Raw genomic sequence first — 15,084 nt, forward strand, 5'->3', positions numbered from 1 at the left:
ATTACTATATGATGAATTATTTTCCTACCTAACTAATTATATACAATCTCTTAAGTTTTTAATAACCATTTGAAGTCTGGGCCTCCTATAAAGTACTCCCTAATGTAACTGACAACACACCAAAACCTGAATTAAACACTAATTTAACAAAACGCAAAAGTCTTTAAAACTAAACCTACTCAGTTACGTTAGGTAGTAGTTTAAAGAAGGCCATGACTTCAATAATGGTTATTCAAAATTAAGAGATCGTATATAATTAGTTAGGTATGAAAATAATTCAGTGTATAGTAATTAACATTAGTTTTTATTTTATAATTAAGTGTTTAATTTAGTTGATTTTTGTACTGGAATTGTAAAATAAATTTGATTTATACGTTTGGGTAGGAACCCGTATGTAAGTGTGACCACTTATTTTTTACTTTTTAGTTCCTCTTTGTTTTTTGAAGTCGGTTCCTTTTTTATTTGAAAATAATTTTTAAAACTACAATTTTGAAAAATTTTGGGGAGAACCCCCAAACCTCCGACTCCTAATACATAATCAGAGGAAAAAATATAACAATATTTCTAAAAATGGCTGGGGAAAATGCCCACGAGACCGCTTTTTCACCCTAGCATTAGCAAAGATTGTCTAGAAGTAATTTTTAAGACCATACAAATTAGAAAAAAAAAAGATACTCTTCTTGATTATTGTGCTATTTTTTTTAAATTCTGGGACAAAAGATTGTGTCCAGCAAGTTGAGGGGGGGAGGAACGTATCCCCCTTACACTATGTGTATGTGTGGAAATGATTTTGTTAATTAGTTCATATTAATGTAATCGGGGGTGGGAGGGGGTTTGAATATAGGTTTAAGGAAATTTATTTATTTTTCATTTTTCTTTCAGGCTTTTTTTAAAAACTTTCTTGAAAGTAAAATTACAGCATGCTACTAAACTTGTCTTCTTTTAGGCATTTAGCGAGGAAGAAAAATAAGGACTTTTTAGGGATTTTAATCAGCATACAGACCCTGAATTCGGCGTTTCCCTCACTAATCTTATGATTGAGCTTTTTCTGCAGTTAAAGTTTTCAATTAAGAGCCAGATTATGTGTAAGCTAAAATCGGGAAAATGTAATCGTGAGGTTTTTTATTTTTGTTCGGGAAGAAAAAACTCGGAAATTTTGTCCTCGCGACATTGATTGAACAATCGTATTTGAACCTTGTTTTTGTTCGAAATAATATTTAGTTTATGCCTTGTTTAGTTAGCGTTGTTTTGTACTAGCATGTTTGCTTGGCTATCCTAATACAAAATACATACTAAAATTACTTTAATAAGAGCATAAAATTCTTGAAACTCATCAAAGTGAGTGTTTAATAAGTGTCTGCCAAGTTGTGAAAATTTCTGTATTTATCCAAAACTCGGCAAATTTTCAAAGTCCAAAACTGGTGTTGGTCTCATTGCTGCCTAATTTCAGGCCCTATGCTGTACTTTCTTTTAATTATACAGTTCAAAATAGATAAATCAAAATTACATTTTTTTCCGAAAAACATCAACCATGCGTTGGCATTCACATGTTTTTAAATTCCAACGGGCCGATGTTTTTTCCATGTTAACATCGGATGCCGATGGCTAAATTTTTTAACAACTGATGCATCGGTTCGAGCCCTAATAATTAGCAGACAAAAAGGATAGCTTGAAACTGAACCGGTTGCAAGGAAAGTTTCAACTCTATAACGGAACAATGACATATCTGCACAACCCTCAACCCTTAGAGTAGGAATTAGTAAATGGAGGGAGCAAGTTCAATCATTGAATTAGCAAAAGCTGACCGAGAGACCCAAGTCACATGACTCAACAATGACAAATGGCTGGCCCATTTTTCGTGAAACAAGCAAAGGCAACCTGATTTCTTCCACTGCTTTGCTTTAAAATCTATCACATGACTTGGGGTCTTGGCTTCACAAATGAAAGTCTTCATTCTCTTCTCAATGCCTTAACCCCAGCTTCCGTGTGGGTTTTATAGCAAACTTGATTAAACTTCTTTTCCCCCCACACCTTCATTTTTCGTGAGGCAAACAGTCTAAAGGGGGAAAAAATCTTCAATTGTCTCGAAAAAAATCGATATACCCGGTTGTTTTTCGAAATATAGAAGCAATTTTTCTATGTAATTGACATAGAAATTTTCTGAGAGTTTAATGAATAGAAAATTTCAACATGTGAAATATCGACTGTATTAGGATTGTTATTATTTTATTGTCAATAGGAAGCAGCTGGTGATGCGTCTACCAGTGAAGGTACAGAGGAAGAGACTCTAGGACAACCAGAAATGGAACCAGAAGCAAATGTTGGCCAAGAAGAATCAGATGATGAGACATACAATCCAGACGTATGTATTATTGTACATTAAAACTGCACACAGAAATGAGGTGACAAAATATGAAAGTATAAAGAAGTAGTAATTGTTTAGTAGTTTTCAAGTTTCTTAAAGTTGATTTTACCCCCTTCTTTTACAAAATATGTTTCTCTTAAATGTTTCTTAAAAAATGCGAGGGGGAGGGGTGAGTCATGCATGATTAAGATCCGTATGGCTGTGTTGCATAAATGATAATATTGAGATTGAACCGGACTTCAAATTGAGAGTTAATGCTTTTTAAAACAAGCTTTCATGCCATTTAAATACTTGCTTTTAGTTCCTAACATGTTATGCAAACACCATTATGAGGTATGAAGTGAAAAAGGAGGCATGTGAAACAAGCGCGAGCACAGAGACCACAGGTCTATTGTGATAAATTACGATGTTTAAACATAAAGCTGAAAACTTACGGCTAAGTTCCGTAAGTCAATCAACAATATTACATGCTTATACAAGCAGAGATAATACCACACAGTGGAAAATGAATAATTAATGTCAATGTGAAGAAATGAACATTGGAAACTTGTTTAAAATCTTACCAAAAGTTTATTGATCTGTAGAAACTAAAATAAATAAACCAACTAAATAAGTTAATAAAAATAAACCGTGGCCATAAGCGGAGGTGGAGTTTGCAACTCCCCAACACCTACCGGACCTAACACACAAGAGGCTGACGAACACAAAAGAGAAAGAACGATTGGAATCGTTCACTATTTATACTTGCCTCGTTTGCATATGATTGGGTATCAAAGGATGCCAACCTAAAACTGAAACTTTACACGGGCCGAAAGAGTTGAGAAGTTAATCTAATTTGAATAAAGTCGATTTTACATTACATTAGGAATGAGAACACGGTCGAATATCGTTTACCGATGTCTATCATATCCCCCCTTCTCATTCAGTAATGATATTAAACTTTAAATTTAATACAATTCCATCATATTCAAAAAATAACCCAAAAAAATCCACAAAAGGCCAGGCTTAATCTTTTATAAAAAATTTAACAATTCAACAATAAACAAATACGGATCTAATATCCAACAACATTATGCAGCATCCGTCAGCAGCTGCAGCTCAACGCTTATCACTAGAAATTCCTTCTCATAAAAGTTCTTGCCTATAAGTTGACAATAGTCCGAGGAGCAAGTTAAGTCCAGACGAACATTTCCACATCAACAGTTGTCTTGTCAAACTGTAATTCAAAGATAATCGAAACAGTATATTTGAAAAATGAGCACAATAATTTAACATGAAAAATTTTTTTCCCCCAATGACAAAATCATTTAAAATACTAAGTTTCAAAAATAAATCATCTGTCATTGAATCAAATTCCTCCTTTCAAAGATCAAACTAATGAGAAATTTGAAAAAGAATGTAAGTTGTTACAAAAATATTTATACTTTAATACCCCAATATATTATACTAAACAATTTGATACTATAAAAATTAACGAAGTATTTGTTCACAAAAACAACTCAATTCAAAATGGGTCTGCGGCTTCATAAAAATATCGGCCCTATTGGATTTACGACCTACATGTTTTACGGTAAGAATGTCCCGCAGAATCAAATCACGAACAAAAGATAATTTTACATCGATATGTTTTGTACATTTTGTACGGTGATTTTCAATCGGAGATTTAACAAAGTCGATGGCCGATTTATTATCAACATACATTACAGATTTAATTTTACTTTTTCTAACAATTCCCCATCGTAAACATTCATTTAATACACAGTCAAACTACATAAGCTCTTTAGATACTTCACAATGGGCTACAAACTCACTTTCCATAGTGAAAAAGCTAAACATTCCTTGAAGGTTCCCCATTCAATCGGCGCATCATCCAACAAAATTAACTGCCCCCCGAGTGAAGTTCGGCCTTCCCGATTAGCTGCATAATCGGCGTCAGAAAACGTTAGCAATGGGGTTCTATTACAATTTAAACTAAGTTTTAAATCTTTTGTTTGAAAAACATAACCCAATAGTTTCAAAAGATCGTTCCAATGAATGACACCGGGATTGCTTTGAAATTGACTGAATATATTGACCGCATAACAAATGTCTTGTCTCATTCTGCTCGCAATGAAAGAAAGACAACCGAACAAATTACAATAAGGAATCTTTGACATTTCAAGTTTTTCATTTTCTGTATCAGGACAATTTGATTTCGAAAAAACAGTACCTTTAGAAATCGGCAATAATGGAAGCAGAAAATTAAAATGTTTGAACTTTTCAAAAACTTTAATAATATATTTAGTTTGAAACAAATTTAAACCATTTTCAGTTCTTTCAAATTCAACACCTAACAGTTTTTTCGTTTTTCCGAGAACTTTTAAGTCGAAATCTTTCTTAAGTAAATTTAAAACATGATTTAAATTTTCTTTCCGTGCGAACAAAACAATATTGTCAACATACAACAATAAAATGACACAGGCTAAGCAGTGGACACAAACTGAAATCCAATTCGAAATAATGTTTCTTGCTTAAAAAACTTGTAAATATACATATCAAGGTTTATTTGTAAATCTAGATTTATATTTGGTTGACTTAATGTTTACCAGACTAAAATACAGACAGACTTTTTCAATTAGCTTTTTCAGTATTAAAAATTGCTGAGCTAAAACAATTTTAGAAAGTTTCAAGTTTTGTAAAAAATTAAAATAACTTTTTATGCAGAAATTGCCCCCTTGAAAATAAGGTTTTTTTGATAGTACTAGGGCTTTAAAAAATAGGATGACTGAAATGTTGTTGCAATCAAAAGATAATTATTTTGTGTCTTTTTACTTCTTGTACCCTTATATTACATAACATTGTTGAGCTTCTATTTAGTAACATTTTTTTCTTTTGAAGGTAAACAATAGTTGACTGTTTATAAATGAAGTGTAATACAAATCTTAAGGATAGTAATCAACATTGTAATGCTGTTGATTCTGCATTCAATTTGTGCTTCGGGAAATCCAGTGCATTATTTTCTGCTAGAAAATTGGTCACAACATTTGGAGTGTGCTAAATAAAAATTTGATTACATATATATTGCAGGAAGAAAATCCTGAAGAGGAAGATCTCATAGATGATGAAGTGGAAACACCACCATCTTTTCCTCCAAAAGATACCACAGAAGATGTAAAATCGGAAGAATCAGAATATGATGAAGAAACTCGCCAGCTTGTTGATGGTATAATTTTATTCTTCAATTGTATTTATGTAAAATTTTCATAAATTGTGAAAAATCTGTCTTATGTGTGTCGCCTGTTTTCAGCTGCTAGAGATGCCAGACAGAAATTTAAAGAATCTGTTGATGCCCTGGATAAAATTAAAGATGAAATAAGGTAAGAAAATAAATTCATAAGAATCATATCGCACTCGAGCAAGGAGAGGGACACTACTCAAAAAAAAAAACAGCAATGGAGAAAAACAAGGTTTTTTGCAATAGTAGTAGTTCTGTGCACATTGCAGTCTCAAATATTACAATGTGCGCAGAAAATTTATAATGTAATGTTTACTAGTTAGTTTTTGTTGTTTGAATTAACAGTGCATACTTCAAATTCAAAAACATTTCTTCTAAATAATGAAATTTTAATGATGTGTCACTATTGATTATATCACTTTTAAGTCACCATGCCCAATTTATGTAAGATAACTTTGTACTAGTTGTGTGGCAAGAAGGAGCATTAAATATTTAGATTTTAAATCAATAACTAGTACATTTTTCTAAATTTTGAGTTGTGTCACTTTTTTTGCTGACATGCGACATCATCAACTTTATTTTTTATGTGATTTTAAAACCTTTTGTATTTGATAGAAAACTGCAGACAGATCTTGATTCAGATTTTGGGAAAGATAGAGAATTTGCTGCACTCAAAGGGCAGTGTTTTGATTTTGATGATCGAGAGTACACATACAGGTTTTGCCCCTTTGACAAAGCTAGTCAAATTTCTAAATCTGGAGGATCTGATGTTAGTTTAGGGTAAGTCATTTAATGTTGAAATTAAATGTTTTTTGCAAACAATTCTCATACATAAACATGTTTCAGATAATATTTTCTAGTTGATGACAATTTTATCTTGGTGTTATTTTTAAGAAACTATATTTTATATTAAAATGAGCATTTGTTCAATATGTGGAGCTGAAGTATTGTATTTTGATTGCAAATAATTAATGCATCGAGTTCTACATGTTTGAAACAAAATAGTTGTTACATGTTGAAAGATCCTTTGGCATTCATTTACCCCCCCCCCCCCAAACCCTCCCGTAATTGTTTTAATAATAATAATACCAATAATTAAATTACAAAATTAAGCAAAAGTTTTTTACGGGGGAAAAAACCCTCTACTTTGTGTTTATCAATAGCATCTTAAAATTAGTTAGCTCATTAAGATTTTGCCAAGTTGGCAGGTAAGGTAACAACAAAAAGTACTAATTGCGAGAAAGTTCTAATTTCTAAAAGGGGGCTTGAGCCCCCACTTGCCCCCCTATATGGGTGCCCATGCTACATCTGCATTTATGAAAACCATTGGTTTTTTTCACAGATGTAAATAGTAAGGAGCCAGTATTAAGTTCAGTATATTTAGTACAAAATCATGCTTCAGCGACTTTTTTTTTTGTTTTGTTTTTCAACTTATATAAATTTTTTATTTTTTACTTTGTCAAAATTGAACTATGAGCTAATTTGTTGTAAAACAGCCTTATTTTGTATTATATATAGCTTGTGTATATGATTACAGAGCAATTACTATTGCATAGTAGTAAGCTAAAAATAGTTATGTTGCATAAGCTATTGTGTACATAATTTGTTGTTTCTAGTGAATTTAATTAATTGCCAGTATAAAAAAACCCACCTATTTCTTGTTATAACCATTTAGTTTATACTTTAAGGATTATTAAAAAAAAAAAAAAATACTTTGGTTAGTGTTGTGCCTTTTTTTAAAAATGTTTTTTTTTTTTTAATTTCATGATTTTTCTTCAAAATATTTAAGAAATCAAAGTTTGAGCTAATGGTAACTGCACTATATTCAATAGATATATTTTCAAATACATTTTTTTCTTATTCTGCAAGTTATCCTAAACATTCTAGTGAAAAAATATTTGTGATTTCATGAAAATTGCCAAAGTTATGAATTTTTTGCTTTAACTATGTCACTAGCACAAAATTTCTCGGAAAAACAAAAACACGTCTTTTAATACATTTTCAAAAATTAATGTCTCAAAAAATATGCAAGATATCAACAAAAAAAAATCAGAGGGTTAATTGTGATGGTAAATGGAACAAATGAAAAAAAATATCATTGAAATCTGAGATCATGGGTTTCATTTTCATTTGTTTCTGGATGATTTGATATAGAATGACCCCCATGTTATATAAAAATGTTCAAACATATTTTAATTTTATGCGTATTCTGACTCGCAAGATTCATCTTAGTATAAGGTGTGTTCCGCAGTTTAAAAAAAGGTTGGGCACCACTGCTCTAGGGCTTTCTATAAATATTTCAGATTTAAATAGTAAACTACAACTTGATAAAAAAAAACTTCTAAAATTATCTCATTCCTATTTTATTCTGAGAAGCTGTCATTTTTAAGTACTTACAAGCAATTTATGTGCACTTTGTGGTTAATACTGACTAATACTTATTTAAAATTTCTTTCATCCTGTACTTTTCAATTGTAATGTAATAAATACAATAAGTAAAATTGTGAAGTTGTTTCTTTTTTTTTTTTGAACTTAACAGAAACTGTACCCTATTTCCTGAAGCTCTCAAAAACAGGTCTCTTGTTAAGAAACTTAAAAGTGATTTCATTTAAAAAAAATTATTAATCTATACAAGTTTAGCATTGTGTGCAGACCCTTGTTGACACAGTTCAAAGCATCCCCTTTCATTTTGAATTATGTGCACGCTGGTTCATTTTTCAAAGCAACGTTTAAATCCTAGAGCGAAATTTACTTCAGCTTCATCAGATTTAATTTTTGTGTGAGTTATGGGGCATTTGAATTCCAGGATACTAGTTTACCTAAAATATTATTATTGATTCTAAATTTAATTGTTTGGAATGATTTTTCAATGAAGTTGGGATTTTAATATTTTGTGTCAAATGATAATGCAAAACAAACTTTTATGTGTATGCAGTTAAGGAGAGTCGTGAAAACAGATTAAAATGGATTTTTTTCTACTGAGAAATGTAATAGCATTCATCAAGTAACTGTATAGCTTAAGGAATATTTTTGGATTAGTGTTTTAGTTTGTATTTTTGAAATGTATAATCTTTTCTTCAGGCGCTGGGGTTCTTGGGTAGGACCTGAAGAAAATAGGTATTCAAAAATGAGGTATGACAATGGACAAACATGTTGGAATGGACCAGCAAGATCAGTTGTGGTATGTCTTTTTTTTTTTTTTTTTTTTTTCACCCGGTTCAACTAAATCATAACTTTAATTTTAATATATAAACTAGCTTTAAACATTATTTTAATTTTTATTAATTTTAAATCATATTTTGATACGTTATTGCACTTTTAATTTTTCAGGTGCTTCTTCACTGTGGACTGGAAAATAAACTGTTATCCTCCAGTGAACCTAATCGATGTGAATATCTCTTTGAATTCAGTACTCCAGCCATGTGTGCTTTACATGAAAATGTTTCTCAAACTGAGCATCAACACACGGAACTTTAGAGCACTATGTATTTGTGTAAGATTTTAGAATACTTGAAAAATATTACTGTAATAGTCACACAAATTTCTTTATATTTTTATCTACATGAGAAACACTTATATAATGGTTTTTGTGTTGTATCACTCTAATACTATTTTTACAAATCGACTTGTGATATTCTTGTACAATGGTGGTTCAGATTTTATTTCTGGAAGCAAGTAAATGGTTTTCAATCAAAGATTTTTCATGCGAACATTAAACTAGTTTTAAAATAAATGTCAAAAGAAAGTCGCTGAAATCACAGAAAAATCCTCTTGATCTGAACCATTTATATTAGTTATTAAAGTCTTCAATTTAAATAGGTTTCGAACCTTCTCAAATACAGATTTAACACACAAACATTTCATATTTTTTTTCTTTTCAATTGTTCTATAAAACATTTGTCAGTTTTTAGTAGCATCAATATTTTATTTTTGCAGCTTAAATTCCTAAGTTACATCAAGAAATGCATACAAGCGCTGTGAAATTTCAATTTCAAAAACGTAAACATTGTCACCTTTGTTTTGGCACTTAGTGCCCCATTTCTTTGTGCTTTTGAACTAATGTATTTTATGTGCACTGAAGCTGTATTTCACAAAGAAATTCTGAAAAAACTTTCTGAGGTAATGGTTCAACATGAAGCAAGCACAAACTTTGCATTTTTTCCGCAAGATTCTATGGCTGAGACAATGATAGAAAAATTGTCAAGCTTCTTTCAAATTGTTTTACATGAAAACAAATATATGTTTGTAAATACTAATTTTTGTAAAAATATCAAAGTTATAGCAGTACTATAAATCCATATTAAAATGTTATATCAGAGCAAGAAATGCTTTAATTGTTGCGAAACATCTTATGGATTTTTTAATTCTTAAACTGATTTTGTTTTCTGTTTTCTTATTGTACTGTGTGAAAATGATATTTCCTATAGTATTTTTTAATTTATTTTGGTCATAATGGGTGTGATATAAAATACTATTATGATTATAATGTTTTTCAAACAGATTTAAAATATTCTAAGAAATTTTGTACTAATATTTTTTAAAAACGTTTGTGTACTGACATTGTTTTCTGATTGAAGCCCGGGCCTTATCAAATAGTCTAAAATTATAATCAAGTAAGAAAATTGTGATTTATTCCAATTAATTTGCCATCATTGTGATTATAACTAGACATTGATAGCAAATTACAGTTTTTCATTGGTTACTGTTACAGCAGATGAAAACTCTGTCAAAAATGTCAATATTTTATTGAAAATAAAATTTAAGTTTGATGTTCTTATTAGTATAACAAATGTTTTTGTATTTTACTACTCAGAAAGCCTACTTATACCTAATTTATAAGAAGTCTTTACTGTGCACTGAAATTGTTTGTACTGCAACTGCTATACTACTTATCTTGTAAAGTGATAATAATAACAGGGCTCCCAAATGGTCCGCTTTTCCCGCCAAAGTCCGTTTTTTAGGGTAAAGTCCGCTTTATACCGCTTTTTAACATTTTGGTCCGTTTAGTCCGCTTTTATATTGTTTTTACTCAAAAATCAGATTTTAAAAATTTTCATTGCATTAAAAGATACTGTGTGCTGACGTTTGTTACGCTCGAACACGCGGCCGCGGTGCCATTTTTCTATTGAACCTAACTTTCTGGTATTATTTCGCTTCAGATTGACGTCATTACTCCTCCTTCAACCGCTGTAACATTGAAATCTAGCAAATGGAGAGGTTTTGGGGAGGAGTTATGACTTCAAATCAAAGCATTTTGCTACCGAAATTTCTCACAGGTTCGTACGCCCTTGAAAAGCCTTGAAAAAAATCAAGAATGTTTCATCAGTGCAATTTTCTGAACTTGTGTTCGATATGTAGCATCGCGAAAAATTACTTCCTGCGTTTGCGAGTTCAATCTTTTTGCATCTTGTTAATATTTTGATATTTTTGACAATCGAAAGTTATTTTAACATTCATTAACTTAGATTAGCTTATTTTATGTTTAATTCCGATAGCTAATGAACTACTTTTTTTTTTTTTTTTTTGGAACCATGGTAACATCAAACTTTCTTAGACTTCGCCGAAAATTTCTTGCTGGGTTTTGATATTTCAATCTCTTTGCTATCTTGTAAATATTTTGATATTTTTGGCAATCGGAAGTTATTTTGACATAACACCTCCTTAGATTAGCTTATTTTTTGGTTAATTTTAATAGATAATTTACTTTTTTATTTTTGGAACCATAGCAACATTGAACTTTCTCGCACTTCGCGGAAAGTGCTTGTCGTGTTTGAGATTTCAATCTTTTTGCATCTTGTAAATGATTTGATATTTTTGTCAATCAGAAGTTATTTTGACACACTCCACCATAGATTAGCTTATTTTTTTGTTTAATTTTAATAGATAATAAACTATGTTTTTTTCGAAACCATGGCAACATTGTACTTACTCTCACTTCGCGGAAAATTACTTGTCGTGTTTGAGATTTCAATCTTTTTGCATCTTGTTAATATTTTGATATTTTTGGCAATCGGAAGTTATTTTGACATACGCCACCATAGATTAGCTTATTTTTTGTTTAATTTTAATAGATAATAAACTTCCTTATTTTTGGAACCATAGCAGCATTGCACTTACTCGAACTTCGCGAAGAATTGCTTCTTATGTTTGAGATTTCAATCTTTTTGCATCTTGTAAATATTTTGATATTTTACGCAATCGAATGTTATTTTCACATATGCTATCCTAGACTAGCATATTTTATGTTCAATTTTAGTCATGTTTTGTTTTAGAGAATTTTTTTTTTTGGAAATTATGCCAACAGTGAACATACTTCGCGAATATTTGATTCTCGTGTTCAAGATTTCAATGCTTTTGCATTTTGTAATTATTTTAATATTTTTGAAAATTGGAAGCTGTTTTGACATGTGCTACCTCAAATTATATTATTTAATTTTATTTTTAAAGACTAAAACTTTGTATCCTTATTTTTTTTAAATACTCAAAATGAGTATTTTCAATTTGAAAATATAGCTCTATGAATCTGAAATTACACATTTATTTATTACATTAAGTTATCCAGTAAAAGCTGCCTCAAATTTACATTCAGTGTATTTATCGCTTGGCGCATTTGTATATTTTGGATGTGGGAGCTTTAATAACAAAATTCCTTTCTCACTAATTTTTATATATACATGAAGACAGTTTAAAATATTTTTTGGTGCCCGAACAACTAATACATACATATGAAGAAATGATTTGGATACTTAGCGTACTAATAAATGATTTGCAATCCTCTAATATTTTTAAACTTAGTCAATCAGTAGCATAGCCAGAAATTACCTCCTGCTTTGGTGTTTGATCATAAACTCTCATATGTATATAAACATACTATATGTAGGCTGGAAATATGTGCAAAAGTCAAGGGCTGTGGAGGGGGAGGGGACCTCCTGGCTTCTAAACTATAGCTTCTTGTCTTGCGGTACCTTATATCAAAATAAATTCTCTTTAAACTGGTTATGTGAAAAATTTTGTAAACTACTATGTGCTAAGGTGTTGACTGTAATAACTATATCTAAAAAGTCTTTATTAGGTATGCACTAATTCATCGCTCACTTAGGTGATTATTTTTAACTAGCCAGTTTTTACCTGTTAATTAGTAAAAAAATTTATTTTACAATTAAAGTTACTCTGTAAGATGGTCAGTTACATGCTTGCCTTGTCACCCCCCCCCCCCCCATTCAAAAATTTGTGTAAATAATATAATTCAATGGATAAAAAATTCAGTTGTGCAGAAGGTGATAAGGATTTACCATTAAAAATCATTATTATGGTTAATTAACAAATTATCTTCATGTATTTAGAGCCAGGCAGCTAATTTGCCTTTTGGTGCTTCCCTGGGGTTAACTATGAATGGTCCTCTCAAGGTCCTCTTTTTAATCCTAACTGGTCCTCTTTGGTCCCCTTTTTGATTCAAAGTGGTCCTCTTTTACCCTTTTCTATGGCTAAAATGTGTTGGGAGCCCTGTAATAATGAAATTTTAAATTTTTCGAATTTACAGTACTCGGGGTTCGTCACACTCTGGGAATTAAAATGTTATATCAGAGCAAGAAATGCTTTAATTGTTGCGAAACATCTTATGGATTTTTTAATTCTTAAACTGATTTTGTTTTCTGTTTTCTTATTGTACTGTGTGAAAATGATATTTCCTATAGTATTTTTTAATTTATTTTGGTCATAATGGGTGTGATATAAAATACTATTATGATTATAATGTTTTTCAAACAGATTTAAAATATTCTAAGAAATTTTGTACTAATATTTTTTAAAAACGTTTGTGTACTGACATTGTTTTCTGATTGAAGCCCGGGCCTTATCAAATAGTCTAAAAATTATAATCAAGTAAGAAAATTGTGATTTATTCCAATTAATTTGCCATCATTGTGATTATAACTAGACATTGATAGCAAATTACAGTTTTTCATTGGTTACTGTTACAGCAGATGAAAACTCTGTCAAAAATGTCAATATTTTATTGAAAATAAAATTTAAGTTTGATGTTCTTATTAGTATAACAAATGTTTTTGTATTTTACTACTCAGAAAGCCTACTTATAACCTAATTTATAAGAAGTCCTTTACTGTGCACTGAAATTGTTTGTACTGCAACTGCTATACTACTTATCTTGTAAAGTGATAATAATAATGAAATTTTAAATTTTTCGAATTTACAGTACTCAGGGTTCGTACACTCTGGGAAAACCTAGAACTGTCAGGGAAAATTGACATAGTTAAAAATGTCAGGGAATTTTCCAATTTTGGCCCCAAATTTTTTTTTCCGGGGAATTTAGTACCAATGAGATCTAATCTTCGTTTTTATCGATGTTTCCTGGGGAAAAAAATGAAATTTTGAGGCAAAATGACGCTTGCAATAAAAAGTGGCGAAACAAAACTTCCGCAGTCACCTTTTTTGACCCATAATAGTTCCCAAGAAAAAAAAATATTTACCTGAACAGGAATTATGCACAAGGGAAGAAGACAATTTACTGCTTCAGAAGTACAAGCCTGAGGATGGAAGAGTCGATCGGGGAAAGTCTTTTTTAATCGGAAATTCTTTTTAGCTACATGTGCAACATAGTCGCCATCTTTGGTCATTCATAAGATGGAAGTAGACATGATGCATAAATTTCCAAAAACAAAGCAGAATTGGATGTTTTCTTTAATTGCAAACTAATGAAAATACAGCAAAATGTGCTGCAATTTTTTTTTTACTATTTTTATATTTATGTAATTTTCTTGAGAAATATAAACTTTTGTTCTTAAAACGTAATCTTATCCTCATTGCCTTGGATGCAAATGTGCAAAAGTTTTTCATTTGAATTGTAGTTTCATGAAGATTATTATTTTCAAATTGTTTTCATGCTACATATTAAAAAAATTATTTCTTAAATTTTGGCACACCCGCCATATTTGGTCATTCCCAAGATGTGAATTACACAAGACTTTTTAAGTGCCTAAAGTTTCCGAAAACGGCACTGGATATTCACAGCAGTTCAAACAATTGAAAACAACGCCAAATGTGTCCTGTTTTTTTTTTTTTTTTTTTTTTTTTTTTTGGATAATTCATAATTATTTTCTGGAAAAATGCAAAATTTTACCTTCAGAACATTTTATGATTCTAATTGATTTAGATTCTGATGAGCTAAAAACTGATTATTTTGTCTTAATTGCATTTTTAAGGTGTATTAATTATTTATAACTTTTTTATGCTACAAATTCAAAAATCTACTTCTTATCTTAAATTTTGAACATAGTCCCCATATTTGGTCGTTTGCAAGGTGAAAGTAGATGTAAATTTACAAAAACAGAATTGGATATTTATTTCAATATAAACTACTGAAAGTAAATGTGCAATAAATTATGAATTTTTAAAAATTCATTATTTTCTGGTAAGGAAAATTTTTTAATTTAATGTTAGCATCCTTTAATATGTGGAGAGAAAAAAAAACTGATGATTATTGGCATCG

General features: G+C 30.4%; 1 protein-coding gene across 1 annotated transcript in view; it reads left to right on the forward strand.

Moving 5' to 3' along the window:
* LOC129216446 (glucosidase 2 subunit beta-like) overlaps positions 1-10,449 on the forward strand; it is an 88,415-nt gene extending 77,966 nt beyond the window's left edge. The window contains exons 10-15 of the mRNA XM_054850659.1: positions 2,240-2,362; positions 5,432-5,567; positions 5,652-5,721; positions 6,195-6,359; positions 8,661-8,760; positions 8,910-10,449. Coding sequence (XP_054706634.1) covers positions 2,240-2,362; positions 5,432-5,567; positions 5,652-5,721; positions 6,195-6,359; positions 8,661-8,760; positions 8,910-9,056 — 741 coding nt within the window. The 3' untranslated portion in view covers positions 9,057-10,449. The remainder of the gene's footprint in view (positions 1-2,239; positions 2,363-5,431; positions 5,568-5,651; positions 5,722-6,194; positions 6,360-8,660; positions 8,761-8,909) is intronic.
* Positions 10,450-15,084: the final 4,635 nt, after the last annotated feature.

Source organism: Uloborus diversus, chromosome 2 (genome assembly GCF_026930045.1).
Source record: "Uloborus diversus isolate 005 chromosome 2, Udiv.v.3.1, whole genome shotgun sequence".
NCBI lineage: Eukaryota > Metazoa > Arthropoda > Arachnida > Araneae > Uloboridae > Uloborus > Uloborus diversus.